This window comes from Pleurodeles waltl, chromosome 7, assembly GCF_031143425.1.
Source record: "Pleurodeles waltl isolate 20211129_DDA chromosome 7, aPleWal1.hap1.20221129, whole genome shotgun sequence".
Taxonomy (NCBI): Eukaryota; Metazoa; Chordata; class Amphibia; order Caudata; family Salamandridae; genus Pleurodeles; species Pleurodeles waltl.
Genome location: NC_090446.1, coordinates 1,530,236,961 through 1,530,263,558, shown reverse-complemented (window position 1 = coordinate 1,530,263,558; position 26,598 = coordinate 1,530,236,961). Strand labels below are relative to the sequence as shown.

At 47.4% G+C, this 26,598-nt stretch overlaps 1 protein-coding gene across 1 annotated transcript in view; it reads left to right on the top strand.

Annotated features, from left to right (window-relative positions):
- LOC138246651 (zinc finger protein 574-like) overlaps window positions 1–26,298 on the top strand; it is a 29,440-nt gene extending 3,142 nt beyond the window's left edge. Inside the window, exon 2 of the mRNA XM_069201385.1 lies at window positions 23,134–26,298. Coding sequence (XP_069057486.1) covers window positions 23,214–26,210 — 2,997 coding nt within the window. The 5' untranslated portion in view covers window positions 23,134–23,213 and the 3' untranslated portion in view covers window positions 26,211–26,298. The remainder of the gene's footprint in view (window positions 1–23,133) is intronic.
- Window positions 26,299–26,598: the final 300 nt, after the last annotated feature.

The following is a 26,598-nucleotide window of genomic DNA, read 5'->3' as shown; positions in this document are numbered from 1 at the left end:
GGAAAATAGCAAAACAATAGTCTACCATTCCCTTTCTTCTCCATTTCATAAACCTAAGTGATACCACTTCTGCCCTGCCAAGTACCACGCATTAGGGGTTACGCTAACGCATTTTAGTGCTGGAGTCCACATAACCACACTAAAATGCATTAGTCACACATCCTAAGCGCCCTAAATTACTGTGCGCATCACAAGGCACTTCAAAAGCTGGACCGCAGCGAGACCCTTAATGTATGCAATACTGCTCACAGTGCAGGCACTGCGTGCCAACAACAGCGGCTTACAGCCAGCCGACATGTGAGACTTTTTGGTTTTGTGGTGCAGTCTTCAACTTAGGATATATTTTATTAGCAGAGAGGCTTCTCAATCCTCCGGCGAGCAGAGCAAGTAAATGAACAGGAAGCTCTAGGTCGAGCCTTTTGCTGTTTTCCTAGGCCTGCTGCTGTTGATGGGTCCAGACTGGCAGCAGGCATGTCCAGATTGTGTTCCCTCCTCTGCTCTGTGCTGCTGCTGTGCTTGCTCACTCACATGGAGTCTGTTGGGTTGCATTTCTTTGACTTCAGTACAGCATTTACTCCTGCAGTTTACAGGGGACTCGTACCACCAGTCAAAGGAGTCTTTCTTGGCTTCTAGGTGTCCACTGGGGCCCTTCCTGGGGTTCCTCTTGCTGGAACCAATGAGCTTTCACCTCGGGCACACATCGGTCACTGAGTTTCAGTGGTGGTGTTTGCAGGTCACTTCTGTGTCCTCTCTTCGTGCTGTGGCTGGAGTTCAGGTCCTGTCGTTGGTGACACTGCCTTTTCTTTTTGCAACTTAGAACTAACCTTCTGGTGCCAGGGGAACCCCTTAAAACCTGGTTTTAGGGGGCGTTGAGGGTGAAGAAGACAGTGGCCAGTGAGCTACAGTTCTCCACGGCTAGCCCGTCACTGTAGTGAACACTTCCTGTGGGAGTGGGTCCCTTTCCTACCCAGAATCCATTAAACCAAAGGGTTGCCAAGATGGTACAACCCTTCCTTGATGGTATAGACCCCCCCCAGTACATCCTAAAGGTGTGGCTAGCTTTTTAAGGGTGTACGCCTCCTGCATAGCTAATTTTCCCACCTGTCATTCTGGACTGGGCTGGAAGGGCTTTATCCTCCCAGTGACAAGTAATTAAATTTCAAGGGCGGGTGAAGCCTTAGAGGCTTACCGCCGTGATTACCTTTTCACACTAGCCAACCTGGGAGGGAGGAGGTGTGACCTGCCTGCCCAGGCCCTTTGTCTCCATCCCGTGGAAGTGTTAGCGCAGCCAGCAGGAGGGCAGACTCTTGTCAATTGTGGCAGAGGCTTGAGAGACCCCGCCAAAACAACAGAAAGCTTGGTAACTTAGTGGGCACCCTCTAAGGGTGGTGGCACATGGTAGTTAAACCTGAGCATGGGAATCATGCTCGGGGTAAAAAAGCAAGATGCTTTATACCAAACATGGGGGTAATCGGCTGGGTGATCACGGAACTGGACATCTGGGAACTGCCCAGATGCCAGTCCATGTTATCCTATGGACCACTGGTTACTTGTGATAGTGTTGCGTTTTAAATGCTATAATGGGGTCAAAGATGCTCAGGGATATATATCCTGACTCATAGTACATTGATCCCTGCCTCCTGGGCTATAGGAGGCCTGCCTTAGGGCTGACTGACCTGTATAATGGGCAGTAAAGGGACTCTGCCAGCACCTGGTGTGGGCAGAGTCGCTCTCGAGCAGCAGGCTGATCGTGCAGGCTGACATGGCAGCTCTGCAGTCTCTCTTTTACTTGGGTCACCCAGGGTGCCACAATCAATGCTGCAGCTCTGGTGACCCCTTTACCACCCTTGCCCTGGGTCCCACTGGTACTAATTACTAGGGACTTACAGGGGTGGTAAAGTCCTTGCCAATTGGCCTAAGCAATTCAATACAAAGTTTAAGGAAAAGAGCATAATTACTGAGGTCTGGTTAGCAGGCCTCAGTACCCTAACAGGTCACAAACAACAGCTTCAGGCAACAAAAAGTGGGGGGAGCAGGGGTGACCATCCAAAAAAGGCACTTTAACCCTTATATAGGCTAGGATGAATTTGGTCCTTGAGTGAATGGGACATTGCACACAACTGTCAATATCTGAAAAGTTCTCTGTCACATCCTTCATAAATGTTGAAAGAATGTACACTGAAGCCACGCACGCTAATAGGTGCCATTTCTGTCTCTCTGTGCACACTATATATTTGTAAACTTTTGTCGGTATTGAATCATGCAACAGTTTTGGACTACAGAAGAACTTTTACTTGTTTGTAAGTTTACCTAACTGCCAAATAAACATATCTTTAAAAATTCTCCTGCTCGAATTGAGTCTATCGATATGCATGGTATAATCCTCACCTCTGTATTCCTAATATAATTTAAACACTCCTTCTCAGTAGGTTGGACATTTTACAGTTTTTGTCAGGACCAGATGCAAAGATTATGTATGTCAAACGCTTGCTAACTACCAGTAAACCCACCCCAGTGAAAGTGCTGAAGTAACGTTTCTGAAGATCATTCATTATATCTTTTAGGCGCTCCCCCTAAAGAAAAGGTTTTCAGCGTCATTACTACCCTGGCTGAATGCGCTCTGAAACCTAATACATTAATTCCAAGGGCCTGATTCTGACCCTGGCGGCTGGTGACCGCCAGGGTCACCGGCCACGGGAGCACCGCCGACAGACCGGCGGTGCTCCGAAGGGCATTCTGACCGCGGCGGTTCAGCCGCGGTCAGAAAGGGTAAACCGGCGGTCACCCGCCGGTTTACCGCTGCCCTTCTGAATCCTCCATGGCGGCGGAGCGCGCTCCGCCGCCATGGGGATTCAGACACCCCCTACCGCCATCCTGTTCATGGCGGGAAACCCGCCATGAACAGGATGGCGGTAGGGGGTGCCGCCGGGCCCCTGGGGGCCCCTGCAGTGTCCATGCCAATGGCATGGGCACTGCAGGGCCCCCCGTAAGAGGGCCCCGCAAAGTATTTCAGTGTCTGCTATGCAGACACTGAAATACGCGACGGGTGCCACTGCACCCGTCGCACCTTCCCACTACGCCGGCTCAATTCTGAGCCGGCGTCCTCGTGGGAAGGTTGATTTGCCCTGGGCTGGCGGGCGGCCTTTTGGCGGCCGCCCGCCAGCCCAGGGCAAATCTCAGAATCACCGCAGCGGTCTTTCGACCGCGGTGCGGTGTTCTGACGGGGTTACTTGGCCGCCCGCCAAAGTAAGAATGACCCCCCAAGTGTCTTGCATAGCTCATCCTATCCCGCTAGTGATGGATGGAAAAGAAACTGCCTTGAAAGGCTACTTGAGTGTAATCACTTCCCCTGCTAGACTGAGATCAGCAATCATTTCCTCGTAAGCCTTGATGGATTGTACTACACAGAGCTTGTGGCTCTCCAGAAAGGCCTGATAAGAAATTGAATGAATATAAGTCAAGTCTGGCATTCAGTCTGTGGCGTCCTTGATAAAACTGAAGTTCCAGTCCACCATTACATTGTGGTGATTTTCTGCCTCCCATGGAGCTCTCACCACACCAGTCTCACTCAGACCCAAAGGCTAGTGCCTGATTTCATAATCAGGTTCATGGGGGAGCTGAAAAATGCTCTCCCATTCCAAGTTTCCATGTAATCTAGCCTCCACTGGATCTCCACTCTGGCTTCCAGTGACAGTGCGATCATCTCTGAGTAATTGAAGCCATTCCTCAATGAGCATCCTTCATCCTCTAAAGGCCCCTGTTAAACATGAGTTCATGGAAAGATTGCTTTAATGGAGGATGAGAGCAACCCTACGCTAGCTGGCTAGCTGTCCGAGTGAAAGTCTGTTTCAGACAGGCCTTCTTGAGCTCTTGCTTGAGCCTGGATACCTTTTTCACTGGCTGACTGAGTGTGGTTTTGCTTGAGTTTGTGACAAACGCAAGGACGTTTTTCTTTTGTTTTTAATCTTTATTTAAATTTTCAGCCATGCATCACGATTGTCACCATAAATGCACCCATATACATACAGGAGAACCGTGTCCAAAACTTGACAGCAATACACTACTGTGCTTACATATTGTTCTCAAAGGCAAAGAAATGCTTTGTCGCATCCCTGTATGGTCTCCCGTACATATCCTGTGCCTGACAAACCCCAGGTAGTTAAGGGTGTGTTCAAGTTTCAGTTGTGACTTCACCTGCTTGATCACCAAGCCCAACTCGTGTAGAAGCGCAATAGCTGTGTTCAAGTGAGCCCTGATCCATCAAGAGGATGATGAACCTGAGAAAGGTAGCTAATGAAGCCTAATTAAGCACCAAGTGGCCGAGGGCAGCCTGAAAAGCAGTACTGTGAACTCGTAGATCTGTCCTCTACAGCCTGGTTGAAGGAATTGCCCATACAGTACTAATAAGGGGACATCGGATAGGCTCCCTCCCTTGAGGTCTAGCCTGACCATAAAGTCCTCTGGGAGAAAGACATTCCTCAACAGATAGATGCCTTCCATCTTGAAACATCAATAAGCTATTTGTTGAACTTTATCAAGTTTATAACTGATCTGTTCCCTTTGTCTTTCTTTTTCACTGGGAAAATATTGCCCAGGAATCTTCTTGGGTGAAGGGTAGGCTGTGACTGGCTTTTTTACATTCCATTTAGTGTCTGTAAGAGCTGACTGCTGCTCTGAAAAGCTGAGAGTTTTGGGTTTGTACTGAGAAATCCTCAGACCCTTTATGAAACATTGGGCTATCTGCAGCGTCCATTGTCTCCCTGTGTTCCCACTTGGGTAGGACCCCCCAGCCTTCCCCTAAACCTGAGGAGGCAAAAAGGGATTACTCTTACCAGATAAACCTCTTGGGGCATGCAGATGTCTCTGCCTTTCCCTCTGGAGGGAAAGAATGTTCTTGATTGCCTGTTTTGTCGCCCATTGTTGCGCATACTTCCTCATCCTTTCTGAGGGCCTTCTTGACCATAGTGGTTGGATGAGCATTTCCTGCCTCAGGTAGCCCCAGCAAAAACCTTGCCTTGAAATATTGTTTTAATATATGTTCCAGCTTCTGATGGGCTGGTCCCCCAGCTTCAGGTTCAACTTCATGAAAAGGGATTGGAGTCTCACTGTTGAGGGAGCACAGTCCGAGTTCCAAAATATGCAGATTTCTCTTTGACCCATCTAGAGACGAGAGCCGGAACATAGTGCGCTTCTTGGGCCCATCTATACAAGAGACCCAGGTCACGGTGCTACCTATGCCATCATCTCCTTTGCCATGTCTAGAGTCTTGGTGAGGGGGCCATCATGTGCAGGAGTTTGTCCTGCAAGCCCAACAGGAACAGCCGATCTCCTTCTTGGGAACTTTTATTGCCAAAAACATTGACATCTTCGCTTTGCTTTCAGCAGTGAGGGTGACCATGCCCTCCAGAGACGGTTGGGGGTATTCTACCGCAAGGAATCTAATGTATGCTTTGCGATGCACTGTGACCTGAAATCAGGAACACTTGAGACTCTTTAGCGCTCCTAGTTCACTTGGCATATGCTTCTAAGTGGCTGACACATAGAATTCACTTATAATGGCTGCGCACCTCTGCACTGCCAACCAATATGACATGGAGCTACAAACTGGCGAGAGGAAGGAAGAACTGTTCATGCACCATTGGCCTCATGTAGCACCTCATAGCTGTGCTGGCTGTATTTATAAGTCCTGAGGATCTCTCTTGATGCTCTCGGGCTTCCTGAGAGATGGGTCACTTACCATGTTGAGTGGGTCATCTGCGGGGGCCATCCGCTCTAACAGCAAATCAGGGAATATGCTGGCAGTGGAGTCTAGGAAATGAATAAACCCACTGAGGAAGATAACTTTTACCCATAAAAGATTTTGTTAGATTTGAATGATAAAATGGATAAGAAAAGAAAGACCTCTTATGTTTTACACCTGGGCAGTGAAGAAAGAGGGCGAGTAGGAGCATTTTAGGAGATTATAGACTGTGGTGGATATTGATTAGTGGACTGCCATTTTCTCTGTGTTCATGGGAAATGTAGTTGTAACTGGCTGATGAGCTAAATGTGAAGAAAGGAGTGCTCATTTGTGGTCCGTGCATGATTTTATTGGTTAAGTAGAAATTATTTTATTCTACTCATGAAAGAGATGTAGGAAAGTGTAGTCCTCAGATTGGGGGGATGATATTGCAGATCTTTGGTCCCTTTACCGGAGAAAGACTGAGAGTTTTCTGTTTGGTGAATTTCTGATTTTTGAGCACAAGTTCCTCTTTGTTTCTGAGGTTTCTGTTTTCCCTACTATATGTAATGTCTGTGCCAGGTAGATTGGTGAGTTGCAGTGACCTGCTTTCTAGGTTATGCGTGTCGCCATTAGTAGGCAGCAATCCTCTAATCTAGTCTTACAACTGCTGAGACGAGGATCGTCCGTTTCATGTTTATAACAAGTCTCTCTGCTGACTTTCAGGGAGTCAAGCTTGATTTTGGTTGGCCAGTAAGTAACGCAGGGCCGTAGTCCAATCTATAGATGGCTAAGTATTGAAGGACCTGTTGCAGGTCTTCTTCCGACAGTGGATGTCTAAGATCAAGAACGGAGCACAGTGGCCTCTGAGCATTTTTTACCCTGGTGTTGATGTGACCTTGTAGTGAGATTTGATGGTCCCGTAGAACTTGGCTTTATTAACAAGAGTTGGTTTGGATCTTAACCACTTTGAATCAAGTAACCAATTGTGGACAGGGAGGTTATGTTTTTTTTTCTCCTGATTTAGCTTTAGTAAGTGTTTTGATATCCCGAACTGAGTTATTGTGAGGCCTTTCTTCAGAATAATCACACCTTATTTAAGACCCAAGAAAGACACCAGCCATGTTGAAAGCCGTTTGTACAGCAAGAGCAGAAGTGAAAACTTCGGATTACCTGATGACTCCACGTCTTCACAGGCACAATGCACCAGTCCTGGGCTTTTCTTTCACAAATTGTTGTTTTCAGCTGAGCCATTTCAGTTGGAGGTTTGTAAGCTAACCAGGACTACATTATAGGAGGCTGGCCTGGCTTATAGTGGGTACCAATGGTACTTGCACCTTGTGCCAGGTCCAGTTATCCCTTATTAGTAGATTAGTTGTGTTCTAGCAGCTTAAGCTGATAGAGGTAGCTATAGCAGAGCAGCTTGGGCTGAACTAGGAGACATGCAAAGCTCCTACTACACCACTTATATCATATAGGTACTATATCATCAGAAAGACAATACTCAGAGTTACTAAAAATAAAGGTACTTTATTTTAGTGACAATGTGCCAAAAATATTTGAGGATACTCCCTTAGGAGGTAAGTAAAATACACAAAATATACACACAAACCAAAATCAGGTAAGTAAAACAGTCAGAAAATAGTGCAAACACTGTAGAATACAATAGGATGCAATAGGCCTAGGGGCAACACGCACCATATACTAAGAAAGTGGAATGCGAACCACAAATGGACCCCAAGGCTAGTGTAGTGTGTAGAGGGTCGCTGGGAGTGTAAGAAAACACTAAGGGTGTCCAAGATACCCCACCCCAAGACCCTGGAAAGTAGGAGTAAAGTACTACTATTTCCCCAGACACATACTAAAGTTGTGATAGAGGATTTTGCAAAGACCACAACAGACTGCATCGCACTGAAGATGGATTCCTGGACCTGAGGACCTGTAAAGGAAGGGGACCAAGTCCAAGAGTCGTGAAAGTGTCCGGGGGGGCAGGAGCCCACTAAACCCCGGATGAAGGTGCAAAATGGCTGCCTCCGGATGGCAGAAGCTGAAGATTCTGCAACAACGAAAGGTGCTAGGAACTTCTCCTTCGTGCAGAAGATGTCCCACGGAGTGCTGGAGGATGCAGAGCTGTTTCCTTGGCAAAATACCGCAAACAAACCTTGCTAGCTGCAAGAGTCGCAGTTGAAGAAAAAGGGTGCTGCCCGGGCCCAGGAAGGACCAGGATGTCGCCACTTGGGAGAGGAGACAGAAGGGGCCCTCAGCAACGTAGAGAGCCCACGCACAAGAAGGTAGCACCCGCAGAAGTCCTTGAACACAGGTTCAAGAAGTCTGAACACAGCAGTTGTCTCAACACTGCAAAAGAGGATCCCATTACACCGTAGGTCAACTCAGGGAATTGAGCAACGCAGGACAGAGTGCTGGGGACCTAGGCTTGGCTGTGCATGCAGGATTTCGTTGAAATGTGCACAGAAGCCCTTGTAGCTGCAGTTCACGTGGTGCACAGGATTACTGTCTGGAGAGGGGAGGCAAGGACTTCCCTCCTCCAAATTTGGACAGTTGGACCACTGGACAGTCTGGGTCACTTGGGTCCACCACCTGTGTTCCAGGGGCCACGCTCGTCAGGATGAGAGGGGTCCCAGAGTACCAGTGACGCTGAAGTTTGGTGCCTGCTGAAACAGGGGGAAGATTCCGTCGACCTACAGGAGATTTCTTTGTGGCTTCCAGTGCAGGATGAAGGCAGGCAGCCCCCAAAGCATGCACCACCAGGATACAGTTGAGAAAGCCGGCAGGATTAGGCGCTACAATGTCACTGGTAGTCTTCTTGCTACTTTGTTGCAGTTTTGAAGGCGTCCTGGAGCAGTCAGCAGTCGATCCTTGGCAGAAGTCAAAAAGAGAGGTGCAGAGGAACTCTGGTGAATTCTTGCAAGTAGTTATCTGAGGAAAAGCCCACTGGAGAGACCCTAAATAGCCCTCAGAGGAGGATTGGCCACCTAGTCAGGTAAGCACCTATCAGGAGGGGTCTCTGGCGTCACCTACTGGCACTGGCCACTCGGAGGCCTCCAAAGTGCCCTCACACCTCTGGATCTTAGACGGCAGAAGTCTGGGACACACTGTAGGAGCTCTGGGCACCACCCCTGGGGTGGTGATGGACAGGGGAGTGGTCACTCCCCTTTCCTTAGTCCAATTCCGTGCCAGAGCAGGGACTTGGGGTTCCCTGAACCGGTGTAGACTGGTTTATGCAAGGAGGGCACCATCTGTGCCCTTCAAAGCATTTCCAGAGGCTGGGACAGGCTACCCCTCCCCAGCCTTTAACACCTATTTCCAAAGGGAGAGGGTGTAACACCCTCTCTCAGTGGAAATTCTTAGTTCTGCCTTCTTGGGACTGGGCTGCCCAGACCCCAGGAGGGCAGAACCCTGTCTGTGGGGTGGCAGCAGCAGTAGCTGCAGAGAAAACCCCAGAGAGCTGGTTTGGCAGTACCCGGGGTCCATAGTGGAGCCCCGGGGATGCATGGAATTGGCACCTGAATACCACGTTTGGAACGGGGGGCCAATTCCATGATCTTAGACATGTTACATGGCCATATTCGGAGTTACCATTGTGAAGCTACATATAGGTATTGACCTATATGTAGTGCACATGTGTAATGGTGTCCCCGCTCTCACAAAGTCTGTTGAAATGGCCCTGAACTATGTGGGTTACACCTCTGCTAGTGCAAGGGTGCCCTCACACTTAGTAACTTTGCACCTAACCTTCGGCCAGTGAGGGTTAGACATATAGGTGACTTAAAAGTTACTTAAGTGCAGTGAAAATGGCTGTAAAATAACATGTGCGTTATTTCACTCAGGCTGCAGTGGCAGTCCTGTGTAAAGGTTTGTCTGAGCTCCCTATGGGTGGCAAAAGAAATGCTACAGCCCATAGGGATCTCCTGGAGCCCTAATACCCTGGGTACCTAGGTACCATATACTAGGGAATTATAACGGTGTTCCAGTGTGCCAATTGAAATTGGTAAAAGTGGTCACTAGCCTATAGTGACAAATTTAAAGGCAGAGAGAGCATAAGCACCGAGGTTCTGGTTAGCAGAGCCTCAGTGACACAGTTAGGCACTACACAGGTATACACATTCAGGCCACAAACTATGAGCACTGGGGTCCTGGCTAGCAGGATCCCAGTGAGACAGGAAAAAACAAACTTACATACATGTAATAATGGGGGTAACATGCCAGACAAGATGGTACTTTCCTGCACACATGTACCAGAATGCACTAGGTTGCTAAGCTAAAGCGATGTGTGGTGCCATCTGGTAAGCTTATGTGCAACTAATAGGCTACTGTCAATATAATTATAGCTGTCAGTACCTTAGGAATAGATGGACTAATTATTTAGGTATTTTAATAGCAAGCCTTCCTTATGTCTGGTTGTGCTTGATCGATTTTGGATCTGTTTTGAAATAATTAGTCCATGCGATCATCGAGGACAGCTGAACCTAAACCTCGTCTGAAGTTGGTAAATTGAGTTCCATTAAATTGGGTAATAGTAACAATTGTTATTTAAATCACTTATGGCCAAATGTATGTAGCCTTTGTCGCAAAATACTAGTTGCATTTTGCAGCCAGTATTTTTATGCGACCTGTGTGCTATTTTGCAAACCGACCTATGTACTAACACGTCGGTTTGCAAACTACCGATTCCTAGTGGGTCACACTTCGACCTACCTCATGAATACTAGTGAGATAGATCTCCAATTGCAACCCATTACCAATCGCAGCCATCAAAGGGATGGTTGCCTGTTGAGGTCAGCAGAGCGCCTTGTCCATGATTACTTTTAAATGAAGCAATCATTTTTTAAAAATGCATCCCATTTTTATTAAAGGACAACTTTAAAATAAAAAAGTCACTTTTTTAAGAGTAGGCAGTAGTCCAGGTTTAATTTTTTTTTTTTTAACATTCTCAAAAAAGAGTTGGTAAGGTATTAATGCTTCAGTCGCAAAGCATTAATACACGCCATTCTGACTTGGTATTTGTAAGGGACGCCCTCAACCCTCCACTTCCAAATACAGAATCAATATTAGGTCTCAGAGCCAAATTGAGATTTGATAACACATACCAAAAGGACTTTTTGCAGTCACAAATGACCCGGTTCTGTGAATTGGACCTTTTGCCAATGCTAAAAGGCATTGTAGGCTGGCCCTATGAAACTAAACGACAGAAGTGTTTAATGAAGGGGGATATGAAACACACTTGCTAGTATTATTTAGGCGTAACTGGTTCTTGGCTGAGCTCCTCCCAGTTGTGAAATCAGGAGAGGCTACTCATAAATTCTATACCCTGTCCTAGGATAGCCATAAACGTTTAAACTGGTTTTTCACCTGGGAGAACAGGTTTAAACTCTTGCTTCGAGTGGGGTTTCCTTGTATTTTGATATGATTGGCACACAGTTCTTTGCATTGGTGCAGTTCTGTTTTAACAAGCATCAACTGGAACAGGTTATAGCTTGAACACCACATGTCTGCTTTATAATAATTAAATAATTTCCTCTGCTTATCTGGAGCTTTTATAAATCACGACTTTCTGATTTTGTCAACGGAAAACACAGCACTTTCAATATGATCACATCAAACCCTCCATATTCAGCCGAGTTTGATTTTTATAGTTTAGCACTTTACATTAGAACTACAAACATTATGAAACGTGGGGTATGTTCACTCAATCAAACACGGTAAAACCGCAGGAGAGGTTTAAGACACACTATGCAGACCGAATTAGTAAAACCAATAGTTAGGTTAATGCAGGTCATTTGATAGGCCAGTCTCTGGATCTCACAGCTGAAGTCCAACCAGGAAGATCTGAGGGCCCATTGTAGAAGAGCCCATCTACCCCAAGCATTGTGCACTTGAGTGGTTGTTTGAGTGACTGCCAAATCTGTCTCCTGGTTTTGAGCTTCATCCTTCTGGTGATCCAATCCTGGCTTTTTGCCATAGGCCTTCCAAAAGACCGATGGCCATGAAATGTATGTCCTTTGCGTAATAGTCCACATACATAATATGGATTGAAAGTAATATAAGCATTTCTAATTACTCACAGGGATGTGGAATTCCTATCGCCCGACGCCAGGGACATATTGTTTTGGGTCAAGGGCAACAAGTTTTCTTGTTTATTTTGTCCTTGGGACAAGTAGACCCACCCCCTGCAGCACAAACCCTTTGGCTGCCAGTTTACAGACAAAGGGAACTGTCTGCAGTTGAGGTAATATGTGTGTCCATATGTTATTGCTGTTCGAACTTGTATTTATGGTTCATTAATAAAAAGCCCTAATTATTAGGGTAAGCGCTGTAAATAAAGGTCTTAAGGCCACACTGCACTACTTACAGTGGTTCCAGTAAAACAAAAAAAGTGTACACACATTTGAAAAGTTTAACAGTATGAGGCTAAGTATAATGCTCCCAGAAAGCGCTCTGATTAGATGCAAATGTTTGCAGAAACTTGTAAGAAACAGTGAGGAGTCTTTGCTTTCAAAATAAAATATTCAGAAAAAATGCAAGTAAGAAAAAAAGTTTTGCTCCTATGAAATGTTAGGTGCTATTTCTTTGAAGCATCATTTAGTAAAATGTGTTAATGCATGCTAGTATTTCCCAAAAATATTCCTACTGGAGAATCAGTGTAACGATTTTCAACAAGATTATGGTATGAAAATAAACAAGCACTGGCAAAGCCAACCGATCTGAGATATTTTGAGTTTTTTGGTTTTGTCAATGCATGTCTTGTTTTGACATGGCTTTTGTAACACTTTATTGTTGTGGGAGCTGACATGCCCGCACCATTGTAACAAACATTGGCAAAAAGAAAAAAAGGTTTTTGATCTCAGAAAGCACACATTGCCACCAGTGGTGTGTAAAGGCCCCTCAGCCCCCCTCCAGGGGTTCCCTCAACACAGCACCAACCCTGAGTGAGTCTTGGGGGACCCTCTGTATTCTTTGCAGGGAAGAGCAGAATGCAATCACTCACAGTAAAGCCAGCCAATAGATATAGAAATAGAAGTTAAATAAAAACAAAATGTCTTTGTTACCGGCAGACCTAATTAGGGACCTCATTCTTAAAGTCACTGAAGTGCACCCATGGTATAGGTCTTTGAATTAGTGGCTTCCATAAATTCACAAGAACTTACAGACGTAGACCAGGATATCGTACCCCTAAAAAATATTTGTGAACTATATTTTAGCATGAGCATGTGTAGATGTGCTCATGTGAAAATCTGTTCAGCGTTTACAAGTTCACTTTCCCTCCAACCACTTTTTACCCAACTTCTACTTCTGCCATTGTCAGGAGTAAATTTCCAACCTTTCTCATTATGGTAAACAATTAGAGAAGAGCTGGTGAAAATCCTTAAAACATGCAAGTTAGTAGGTTTGCAGACTCAAATGCATTCCAGCCCTGGAACTATTACTTATTGCTTCCTACAGCCCCAGTATATAAATTTGCAAAAAGGTGGCAAAATAAGGAAATTGCAATAGTAGGGTTTGAAATTGCAAGTAGTCAAGCCCTACTATCGTAGTAGCCCTGACATAATCAGAGAGGCTATTATCAGAGCTCTTACATAATGAGATTGCTTCCATAATTTGTCGCCGCACTAAATGGCACCAAGGGGACGAGTAGATTATTTTTACAGAACAAGTAGATTTAGGAAGCAACCAGCACCATGGACAAGTGGACATTTGATTAAATTCCACACCCCTGCTCATGCCACCTTCTGTTACGAAAACACTGTGATGATGCTTGAAATAACAGAATTGATATTGAATAAAATGTTGTTAAAGGTAACCGATACAGACAGAAACAGGTTGGTAAATTGACAATATATCAATCATATGCACTGGTCCCAATGAAGCCTCCACGAGATTGCAAATTATTTATTTGCTAACCCTTACAACTTGCAGTTCACTGTGACAAGAATCCATTTTTGGGCTTATTGTTATACATTAATGATGATAAAATTGAGAGTAAAATTGCCAGGAAGCCTGCCATGTGTAACTCAGTCTTTCATACCATAAGTTGCACATCTGAAGACCCAGACACCATACGGAAGGAAACCTGTAGTGAACTGTAGTGGGACTCTTCCAAACAGAACTAACAGATATGGAATCTAGATCCTGTACAAAAACCTAAAACCTAAAAAATAACTATTTAAGTCAAGAACTACCAAGCGGTCAAAGAAAATAAGGTTACTAATTACTCCCAACGTGGCAATTAATGTCTTACGAAGACATTGGAAATGCATTTGTTGTGACTGAGCCATGAAAAGAAACTTAAGCCTAAGCCACTTAAAACTTACTAGTGGTCCGCGGAGGTGAGCTACAGAATATCCCTCTACGCGGACGATGTCCTTCTGTTCCTGGACAACCCTGAGGAATCAGGCCCTTGTACCCTTCAAATCCTCCAGACCTTTGGGCCCTATTCAGGCCTCTGCATGAATGAGGACAAAGCGTCCATCTATTCCATAGCTCCTCGCCCACAGACTATGCCCTGGGCACCCAGGCTGAGGGTGCTCCTGACGGGTTAAAGTACATAGGAGTACTTATTACCTTGGACAAAGGCTGCGCATACAAGTCCAACTTACAGTCACAAATCAATGGGCTAGCCGAAGACATGAAATTCTGGGCCACTCTCCCACTGTCCCTACTGGAGCGCTGGACTATTTTTAAGATGGTGGGCCCTGCTGAGGCTTCTGTACCAGCTTCAGAATTATCCCTATCCGATTGGTCGATCTTTCTTCATCAGAGTCAACATCTTGCTACGAACGTTGCTATGGGGCCCCACAGATATCCGGGGAAAATGTTGCCATCCCATACATGCTGGCGAGATCGCTACTCCATACATACTCCTATACTACCAGGCAGCCCACCTTCTTGTCTTGAACAACTGGTGGATTGATGGATTTGACACGACTGAACGGTAGATCATAGGTTGCTCTAATCTTCCACATTTTCTTTACAGGGGTGCACACCCCAATCAATTACCTTCCGCCACACAAGTCGTGTTGATGATGTGGATGGATGCGCTCTAATCTATGGGCTGGGCTGACAAACTCACGCTGGAGACCCCACTATGGCAAGGGAACAGTCTTCTACAGGTCATTGCCCTTTGTGTCTTCTTCGCCTGCGACACCATAGGCAGTTTGGTGCTTGGGGACGTCCTACACAATGGGACACTGAAGTCCTTCCAGGACCTGCAATCAGAATATGACCTCCACCGTTCCCAGTTTTTCCACCACATCCAACTCCAACAAGCCCTCCAGCCCTATATACAGTCAGTGGGAGACATCCCGAGTACTCCCCAATGGAGGCTTAACTTCTCCTGACTCACATCAAGGAAAAAAAACTCTCAGACATATACCATATACTCCTCTGAAATAAGCCAGACTCTATGAAAGGTCTGAGGGAGGCGTGGAAAAGAGACTTGGGCTCCCTGGATGATGAGGACTGGATACAGACGGTCGCCACCCCCAGGGAGGTGGCAATCAGGTCTCAGTTTCACCTGATCCAACTTAAATTGCTACACCACACATATTTCAACCGGGCTTGATTGTTCAGTATGGGACTGATCCCTTCAAGCAATTGCTTGCGATGCGACCACCCTGAGGGAGACAGACTACATACTTTCTTGCAATGCCCCACCCTCTCTACCTTTTGGGACCATGTACTGTGAACCCTGGATGGGATATTTGAACTGAAAGTTCCCAGGGACCCCAAGATAATTTTTTCACATGTCACTTAGGGCTCGGATGGAAATAGGTATCACAGGGCACAACAGTGGCTAGGATTGGTGACTGCAAAACACAACATAGCACAGGAATGGAAAACCACAGTGGTTCGGTCCATCGCCAAAATGGGCCAAAGGCATGGACGACTACTTGGCCCTAGAATGTCCAAAATGCATATCGCAGGCTGCTTGCAAAAAGCATAAAAAATATGGAAGGGTTGGGCTTACCTTAGAGGCATTACACTAAAACAGTGCCCACCACCACGTTGGTCCATAAGCGGAGATCCACACTTCCGCAGAGGAGAATCCGATTAAACACTCACTGGTCCTTTTAAATGAGAACAAGTGGCTGTACTATGTGTAGGAAGTTGGCTCTGTATATACTATCTCAAAGTAAGAGATAGTGTGCACAGAGTCCAAGGGTTCCCCTTAGAGGCAAGATAGTGGCAAAATTAGATAACTCTAATGCTCTATTTTGTGGTAGTGTGGTCGAGCAGTAGGCTTATCAGAAGGTAGTCTTAAGCATTTGTTGTACACACAAAGGCAATAAATGAGGAACACACACTCAAAGACTTACTCCAGGCCAATAGTTTTTATATAGAAAAATACCTTTCTTAACTTATTTTAGAACCACAAGATTCAAGATTTGAAGTAAATACATAAAATGCAAGGTACTCCACACAGGGAAGTTAGGAACTTTGAATTAGAGCAGTAACATACACAGTTTTAGTTAACATGGCAATAAGCTATTTTAAAAGTGGACACGGTGCAAAAATCAACAGTTCCTGGGGAGGTAAGTAATGGTTAGTTTTTCAGGTAAGTAAGGTACATACAACTTCAAGTTCCTGGGCATATGCAGCCCACTGTAGGGGGTTCAAGGCAACTCCAAAGTCACTGCACCAGCAACACAGGGCCGGTCAGGTGCAGAGGTCAAAGGAGGGCCCAAAACACATAGGCGCCTATGGAGAACAGGGGTGCTCCGGTTCCAGTCTGCCAACAGGTAAGTACCTGCGTCTTCGGAGGGCAGACCAGGGGGGTTTTGTAGACCACTGGGGGGGACACAAGTAGGCACACAAAACACACCCTCAGCAGCACAGGGGGGGCTGGGTGCAGTGTGCAAAGCATGCGTCAGGTTTTGAATAGGAATCAGTGGAGGGACCCGGGATCACTCTAGCGGTGCAGGCAGGGCACGGGGGCTTCTCGGGCCAGCCACCGACTGGGCTGGGCAGAGGGTCGCCTGGTGGTCACTCTTGCACTGGAGTTCTATTCCTTCTGGTCCTGGAGGCTGTGGGTGCAGTGCTTGGTCCAGGCGTCGGGTTCCTTGTTATAGGCAGTCAGGGTCAGGGGGAGCCTCTGGATCCTCTCTGCATGCGTCGCTGTGGCGGCACAGGGGGGTCGTCTCGGGTTACTCACGAGGTCGCAGTTGCCTGGGAGTCCTCCCTGTAGAGTTGGTTCTCTGGAGCTCTACCCAGGGGCGTCGGGTGCAGAGGGTGAAGTCTCACGCTTCTGGCGGGAAGAGTGAGTTCTTTAAAAGTTGCAAGAAAGTTGTTGCTGTTTTTGAACAGTGCCGCTGTTCACAGGAGTTTCTTCGTCCTTCAGGTTCAGGGCAGTCCTCTGAGGCTTCAGAGGTCGCTGGTCCCTGTCGGATGCATCTCTGTGCAGGTTCTTTGAGTCTGGAGACAGGCCAGTAGGGCTGGGTCCAAAGCAGTTGTCGTCGCTGCAGGGCTTTCAGGTCAGCAGTCCTTCTTCTTTGTGTAGGTTGCAGGAATCTGATTTCCTGGGTTCTGGGTCGCCCCTAAATACTAGATTTAGGGGTGTGTTTAGGTCAGGAGGGCAGTAGCCAATGGCTACTGTCCTAGAGGGTGGCTACACCCTCTTTGTGCCTCCTCCCTGAGGGGAGGGGGGCACATCCCTAATTCTACTGGGGGAATCCTCCAATCTCAAGATGAAGGATTTCTAAAGGCAGGGGTCACCTCAGCTCAGGACACCTTAGGGGCTGTCCTGACCGGTGGGTGACTCCTCCTTGTTTTTCTCATTATCTCCTCCAGCCTTGCTGCCAACAATGGGGCAGTGGAGGGAGGGTTGGGTATCTCCACTAGCTGGGATGCCCTGGGGTGCTGTAACAGAAGGCATGAGCCTTTGAGGCTCACCGCCAGGTTCTTACAGTTCCTGCAGGGGGAGGTGAGAAGCACCTCCACCCAGTACAGGCTTTGTTCCTGGCCATAGAGTGACAAAGGCACTCGCCCCATGTAGCCAGCAACTCATCTGGTTGTGGCAGGCTGGCAGAAACTGGTCAGCCTAGCACTAGGAGTCGGACAGGTATTCAGAGGGCATCCCTATGATGCCCTCTGGGTATATTTTACAATAAATTCCACACTGGCATCAGTGTGCATTTATTGTGCTGAGAAGTTTGATACCAAACTTCCAAGATTTCAGTGTAGCCATTATGGAACTGTGGAGTTCGTGTTTGAAAAACTCCCAGACCATATACTCTTTATGGCTACCCTGCACTTACAATGTCTAAGGTTTTGCTTAGACACTGTAGGGGCATAGTACTCATGCACATATGCCCTCTCCTGTGGTATAGTGCACCCTGCCTAAGGGCTGTAAGGCCTGTTAGAGGGGACAACTGCTTTGGCCCCAGCCCTACCGGCCTGTCTCCCAACTTCGAAGAAAACTGCAACAGTGACGCATGCAACAGGGACCAGCGACCTCTGAAGCCTCAGAGGACTGCCCTGCACCCAAGGACCAAGAAACTCCTGTGAACAGCGGCTCTGTTCAAAAACCTGCAACTTCTTTGCAACAAAGAAGCAACTTTAAAGACTTCACGTTTCCCGCCGGAAGCGTGAGAGTTCCCACTCTGTACCCAACGCCCCCGGCTCGACCTGCAGAAAACCAACACCTCAGGGAGGACTCCCCGGCGACCGCGAGCCCGTGAGTAACCAGAGACGACCCCCCCCGAGACCCCACAGCGACGCCTGCAGAGAGAATCCAGAGGCTCCCCCTGACGGCGACTGCCTGTAACAAGGGACCCGATGCCTGGAACAAACACTGCACCCTCAGCCCCTTGGACCTGAAGGAACCGAACTCCAGTGCAGGAGCGACCCCCAAGCGACCCTCTGCCTAGCCCAGGTGGTGGCTGCCCCAAGGAGCCCCCCTGTGCCTGCCTGCATCGTTGAAGTGACCCCTGGGTCCCTCCATTACTTCCTATCTAAAACCCGACGCCTGTTTGCACACTGCACCCGGCCGCCCCTGTGCCGCTGAAGGTGTACTTTCTGTGCCTTCTTGTGTCTCCCTCGGTGCCCTACAAAACCCCCCTGGTCTGCCCCCGAGGACGCGGGTACTTACCTGCTGGCAGACTGGAACCGGGGCACCCCTGTACTCCATTGAAGCCTATGTGTTTTGGGCACCTCCTTGACCGCTGCACCTGACCGGCCTTGAGCTGTTGGTGTGGTAATTTCGGGGTTGCCTTGAACCCCCAACGGTGGGCTACCTATGCCCCAACTTTGAGACTTGTACGTTTTTTACTTACCTTCAAACCTAACCTTTACTTACCTCCCCCAGGAACTGTTGATTTTTGCAGTGTCCACTTTGAAAATAGCTTATTGCCATTTTTACAAAGACTGTATATGGTATTGCTTTTATTCAAAGTTCCTAAAGTATCTAAGTGAAGTACCTTACATTTAAAGTATTACTTGTAAATCTTGAACCTATGGTTCTTAAAATAAACTAAGAAAATATATTTTTCAATATAAAAACCTATTGGCCTGGAGTAAGTCTTTGAGTGTGTGTTCCTCATTTATTGCCTGTGTGTGTGTACAACAAATGGTTAACACTACCCTCTGATAAGCCTACTGCTCGACCACACTACCACAAAATAGAGCATTAGAATTATCTCTTTTTGCCAATATCTTACCTCTAAGGGGAACCCTTGGATTCTGTGCACACTATTTCTTACTTTGAAATAGTATATACAGAGAAAACTTCCTACAACCCCCACCACTGGAAGTGGAATGAGGGGAGCCTTTGGATGGCCACCTGTCTTAACACTGGCTTGACAGGTGACACAGGAGGTGCAAAACTCCTTTACCTTCTGGAACATATTGGGCCAGTAGAAATGGTTGACTAATCTCTCCCATGTCTTGGTTTGTCCCAAATGCCCAGCAAGGGGAATGTCATGGCCTAAGGTCAGATTGAACTCCCTAAACTCCTGAGGCACTACCACTCTCCTATTGGCACGAGGTTTGGGATATCTTGCCTCAGTGTAAAGGAGTCCATCTTCCCAATAGACCCTGTGGGTTCCACTGACATTTCCTTTTTCTTGCTCAGCTGATTCCTGTCCTAGGCCTTCAAGAGAGGGATAAGTTTCTTGCCCCTTACACAGCTGTTCCCTTGAGGGCCCCCCGGGCCCAAAAGCTCAACCTGGTAAGGTCCAGCTCCATCGACTCAGTTCCCTCAGGGGATAGAACATCTTCCTGGGAAGAGAGGTTATGTTTCTTGTGCTGTGTTGAAGCTGGTTTCCCGTCTTCTTTCATTTTATCTTGGAAGGTTGGGCCAATATTCCAGACTCCAACACTTCTTTTTCACCCGAGCCCTGCACTGTGTCCTTGTCTTGACACACACCAGTTCAGGGATACCCAGCATGGCTGCATGGGTCTTGAGCTCTACCTCAGCCCATGCTGAGGACTCCAGATAATTTCCTAGCAGACATTCTACTGGGATTGCAGAGGAGACTGCCACCTGTTTCAGGCCAGTAACTCCTCCCCATTCTAAAGTCACCATTGCCATGGGATGGACTTTAGTTTCATAGTCAGCATTGGTGACTGGATATGTCTGTCCAGCTAGGTACTGTCCTGGGAAAACCAGTTTGTCTGTTACCATAGTGACACCTGTATCCCTCAGGGCTTCTACACTTGTCCCATTGATTAAGAGCTGCTGCCTGTATTTTTGCATGTTAGGTGGCCAGGCAGCAAGTGTGGCTAAATCCTCCCCACCCTCAGAGACTAATGTAGCTTCAGTGTGAACCCTGATTTGCTCTGGGTACACTGTTGATCCCACCTGGACACTGGCTATTCCAGTGCTAACTGGAGTATTACTTGTGGGACTTTTCCTGGGACATGCCATGTCTCCAGTTTGGTGTCCATGCTGTCTACAGTTGTGACACCAGGCCTTCTTGGGATCAAAGGTTTTACCCTTATACCCATTTGAGGACTGTGAAAAGGCTCTGGGCCCACCCTCCTGAGCAGGTTTTTGGGGCCCTGTAGAAGACTCTTTACTTTTTCCCTTGGATGACTCAACACTCTTCCCCTGGGGAGGCTTTGTGACCCCTTTCTTTTGGTCACCCCCTGTGGAAGTCTTCGTCACCCTAGTCTTGACCCAATGGTCTGCCTTCTTTCCCAATTCTTGGGGAGTAATTGGACCTAGGTCTACCAGATGCTGATGCAGTTTGTCATTGAAACAATTACTTAACAGATGTTCTTTCATAAACACGTTATACAGCCCATCATAATCATTTACACCACTGCCAGTTATCCAACCATCTAGTGTTTTGACTTAGAAGTAAACAAAATCAACCCAGGTCTGGCTCAAGGATTTTTGAGCCCTCCTGAACCTAATCCTGTACTCCTCCGTTGAGAATCCAAAGCCTTCAATCAGGGTAGCCTTCATGAGGTCATAGGATTCTGCTTCCTTTCCAGGGAGTGTGAAGAGTCTATCCCTACACTCTCTAGTGAACATTTCCCAAAGGAGAGCACCCCTGTGAGATTTGTTTACTTTTCTGGTTGCACAAGCCCTCTCGGAAGCTGTGAACCATTTGGTGATATCATCAACATCTTCATATTTTGTTACAAAGCCTTTGGGGATTTTTAGGTTGTCAGTATTCTCCCTGACCCTATTTATGTTGCTGCCACCATTGATGGGAGCTAAACCCATCTCTTGTCTTTCCCTCTCTATGGCTAGGAGCTGTCTCTCCAAAGCCAATCTTTTGGCCATCCTTGCTAAGAGGAGGCCATCTTCATTGAGGCTGCCCTCAATGCTTTCAGAGTTACAGGTCTCACCTGTGGAAGAACCAGTCTCTCTGACTATGATTTGTGGAATCAGGGTTTGAGAGACCCTGTTCTCCCTAATTAGGAAAGGAGGGAGGGAATCGCCCTCCTGGTCACTAATTTCCTCATCTGTAGGATTATCCTCAGAGGGGTGGTCTTTTGCAAACTCTGCCAAAAGCTCCTGGAACTTTATTTTGGTAGGGTTGGACCCAGTCTTTATATTTTTTTAGCTTACAGAGAGTCCTTAACTCTGACATCCCTAGATGCAGGTAAGGGGTGAGGTTGAGTTCCACCACCATCTCATCTGTGCTAGACATTATGGGCCATATGTACGAACACATTTTCCCATAGATACAGAATGGGTAAAACCCTTTGCTACACCTGGCCCTATTTCTCTTAAAGTTGGGATTACTTTTTAAGAATCTAAAAACTACTTCTAGAACTTAAATCCTTACAAACTTTTAAACTCTAAAAGAAATGCTAACATGGACTTACACAAGGCCTTAGCAGGACTTATTGAAAGGAATTTAGAAAAATAGCTAAAATTTCAAAAATCAGTTTCTAATGACATTTTTTGGAATTTAGTTGTGTGATCAGATATTAACTGAGTAGTCCAGCAAATGCAGACTTAGACCCCACTGCTGATCCACCAATGTAGGAAGTTGGCTCTGTATATACTATCTCAAAGTAAGAGATAGTGTGCACAGAGTCCAAGGGTTCCCCTTAGAGGTAAGATAGTGGCAAAATTAGATAACTCTAATGCTCTATTTTGTGGTCGAGCAGTAGGCTTATCAGAGGACTAATGTTGTGTGGATCCTTGTGGATGACGCTCCGGGGTTAAGATACTGGTGGTACGTGGACACTCATAGGAGACACCCAGACGTGAAGAGGCTGGTGAAAGTGGGAAGACCTACTTCCAGACTGAGAACCAAGACAATCATGTAAGGAGAACTTTGTAGAAAGATGTAATACTTGTGTACTTCGTACTTCTCAGCTTGAAGCCGTGCCATGTAAACAGCAGAAACTTCAGCCCACCACACTTACAGAAGGAGGATGGGGGCCCAAACTGCTTTTAACATCCACTGAATTTCAGAGTACCCCTGTGACTCTTCTGGACCTTGACATTCTTTGACTGCCCCTCCTCATTCTTTATGTTAAATTGTACATAACATTATTTTTAAGTGAATGCAACCTTTAGTGTGACATTGTAGGATTGAGAGTACAAACCTAACTAAAACACAAAGAACACTCTACAGCCTTCTCTACCCTCTTCTCTTAACTATGCTTTTGAGATGGGCTTTGAATTCTGTCTGCCCTACACCAGCGTCTGGGCACTTTGGAACTCGGACATTCATAGGTTTTGATAAACTGGGTAATTGCTGCTCTACATCATTCGTTGAACTGCAGGCACCAGTTGTTGGAGAGCAGCTCAGTATATCTGTGGCGTATTCTAGGGCACGTTTGAGAGTGTGGCATAAACTGCAGTGGCACACAGCCAATGCACTGAGGAAACAAGTATGGGATGTTTTAGTCTTTAACATGCTTTTCCAGCCTTAGTGTGTTTGGAAAGTGATTTCTCTTTACCCATGTGACTTGTTTTTTTTCTCTGCCAGGAATCCATGCCATTTGACTGCTTGTGAGTGTTGCCATCGTTCGAGGGCATGCAGCGAAGAGCGGAGGAGAGCAGGCAGCCATGGCCGAGGAGACACAGGAACCCCTTTTCTTGCATCAGTATATGTGCTCGGAGTGTGGAACGCTCTACAACACCCTGGAAGAAGTCCTTGTGCATCAACAGGACCACATGGGAGACAACTACAATGAAGCTGGCACAGAGGCTCCCAGTGTAAGCAGTGGGCAGGTCCAGGGCGTGGCCAGGCAGAGCCACTACCAGTGTCTAGAGTGTGGGGAGTTTGTGCTGTCACCCAATGACCTGCTGCAGCATCAAGAGTCTCACACAAGGGTGAGCGCCCAGCATAGCAGTCGAACAGAGTCTCACAGTACCCTTGGCAGCCAGATCCATTATCAATGCTGTGAGTGTAAAGCACTCTTTACATCACCGGAGGTGTGGCTCGCTCACCAGAGAGCCCACACCAAAGATCTCACCCAGAACATCATCCTGCAGGTGGACAACGGGCTTGTCAACCTGCAGAATGTGGTCGTGGGTGACCATATGTATGAGAGCAAGAATGTTTGTGGGACACTAGCAGCTGTGCTAGAACGGCAACCACCATCACACACTTTGCCAACTCAAACTTACTTGCAAAATACCCAAAGTGAGATGACCCAGGCCGTGCCTGTAGATAAGACACTACAAAGTGAAGATCTGAAGGAGAGTGAGGACATCCAATCCACAGTGCAAGTAAAGCAGGAGAATCACCATGTCACAGAAAGGTATGAACTGCGCCCAGAGCCTGCAGCAATCCACCCGTACGAGTGCTCTGAATGCACACAGTTGTTCCAGACTCCAGAGGAGTTCCTGGAACACCAGGGAACACATTTTCTGGAGATGGAGAAAGAAAGCGGAGAGTGTTCTCTTCATGAAAGTAATGCAGCTGGTGGCATTAAGAGTGAAGTCAGACTCCTCGGGGCTCTTCCATCAGCAGCTCATGAAGGACAACAGAATGTGACCATTATTAGTGAGAATGGAGGACAAGCGCTTGTCTGCAACTCGCATCAGAGGGTGGCGCTTCCAAGCAGTCAATGCAATGCTCCAAGAGAAAAGGGTGGACCAACACTCCGTCCCTTTAAATGTACTCATTGCAAAGATGCCTTTGCGTCATTGGAGGAATTGAAACAGCATTGCAGGTTCAACGCCACAGAGCAGTTTTTCTGCGCACATTGTGATCGCCAGTTCACATCTGCAACGCGTCTGCAGGCACACCAGAAGGCACATGTCAATGGCACCTTTGAGTGTCCAAATTGCAGCAAGGTGTTCAAGAAGGCAGTGTCCTTGGAGCAGCACATGAGGATACACCGCGGAGAAGCACTCTACCTCTGTGTGGACTGTGGCTTAGGCTTTGGAACAGAGATGACCCTCATGCTGCATCGCAAAACTCACACCGCAGACCCCCTGCATCACTGTGTGTGTGGCAAGACTTTCAGCAACATGACCAAGTTCTTGTACCATCGGAGGACCCATGTGGGCAAGAGTGGTGTCCCACCAGAGAAATTAAAAATGCATGTGGAGCCACTGGGTGCGGAACCCTGCCTGTCAGCGTTACAGCCAATGCCAGAACCAGCTGTCCAGGAGCATGGAAACATGACCAGAGCTGAGATTGATAGTACAGCTGCTGAAGTCTTTGAAACCTCCACTCCAGTGGAGGGGACACCTGTCCTCCTGAAAGAGCCTTCTCTTGCCAATGTGCATGTGAACGGTGTAGCCCAAGAACATCTCCAGCGGGTGGAGACCAGCAAGTCTGGGAAGGGTTTTAAGTGTCCACAGTGTGAGAAGGAGTTTTCCACCCACATCCGCATGGTCCGTCATAAAAGGGTTGTGCATATTCTTGAGAGGACACACAAGTGCCAGCTGTGTGGGAAAAAGTTCAAAAAGCTGGTGCATGTGAAAAACCACATGCGCATTCATACAGGAGAGAGGCCATTCCAGTGTACAGAGTGTGGCAAGACCTTCACCTCGCTGGCCAATCTGATGAGACACAACCTGATCCATACGGGTGAGCGGCCATACAAATGTGACATCTGCAACAAGACCTTCACTCAGTCCTCGAACTTGCAGCAGCACCGCATTGTGCACGATGGAACCAGCCCCTACACCTGCAAGGAGTGCGGGCTCTCTTTCTCCCGTGCATCCAAGCTGGCCCTTCACCTGTACGGTCATACAGGTGAGCTCCCCTTCAAGTGTAAAGACTGCGATAAGTCTTTTCTGCGCAGGAGGCTGCTGGAGTTGCACCGCTTCATCCACCTGGGAAAGGAGCCCCATCACTGCAAGCACTGCGGGGCCATCTTTGTTCATCTTTCCAAGCTGGAGGAGCATCATTGCAGCCAGAAGATGCACTATGAATGCCCCATCTGTGGAAAGAGGATGAACTCCCAAGCCAACCTGACTTTGCACAAACTAGTGCATGCTGGTCAGCGCCCTTTCAAGTGCCCCCAGTGCAGCAAGTCCTTTTCTAGCCAAAGTGGCCTAACGCGCCACGAGCAGAGACACTCAGGAGCTCGGCCCCACCAGTGCGAGGTGTGTTCGAAGACATTTGTGGCAGCCTCTGGCTTGCAACTGCACTACCGTACCCACACTAATGAGAGGCCCTTCCCTTGTCAGGTGTGTGGTAAGGCCTTCCGTCAGGCCACCCACCTACGGGAGCACCGCCGCCTGCACACTGGTGAGCGACCCTACAAGTGTGATGAGTGTGGAAAGCGGTTTGTTCAGTCCATGCACTTAGTGGAGCACCGGCGCATCCACACTGGTGAGCGGCCACACACTTGCCATGAGTGTGGCAAGGCCTTCAAAACCCAGTCAAACCTGAGGAGTCACCGGAAGACCCACAAGGAGCTTTCACCTCAGGCCCAGCAGACCATCATGTGTAATGAGTTTGGAGAGACCATAGCCATCATTGAAACCAGTGAACCTATCCCGCTGGCAGAAACAATCGAGATTTACCAGGCCACGCTGGACGGGAGCCTTGCGGTGGAGAATGTGCAGGTGGAAAATCTCCAGGTCAATGCATTTGTGTGAGGATACTGAAGAGAACCGCCAAAGATGTTGGCCGAAGAAGCAAGAAGTGCTTCACATCCTGATTGCAAATAAAGCCTTGTGAACACCAGACTCTGTGCACATTTGTCTTTGAATTCGCAAACCTCTCTCCATTCTAATGAAGTTTGTGTGTCTGCCCTGGCACATAGATATGGTTCATAGGATTACATTTTTAGATTCCAAAGACCTGATATGTAATCTGGTAGGTTTTGTTGGCCTGCTTCAATAATCCTTTCGAAATCTAAAAGCTTACAGAGAAGGCATGTTCACCACACTGGTATTAAGAATGCAGTCTCGTCTAGGACCTGTTATTGGTCTATGTATGTTCTGGAGTTAACTTCAATGGAGTGACCAGAACCAGGTGCCGTGC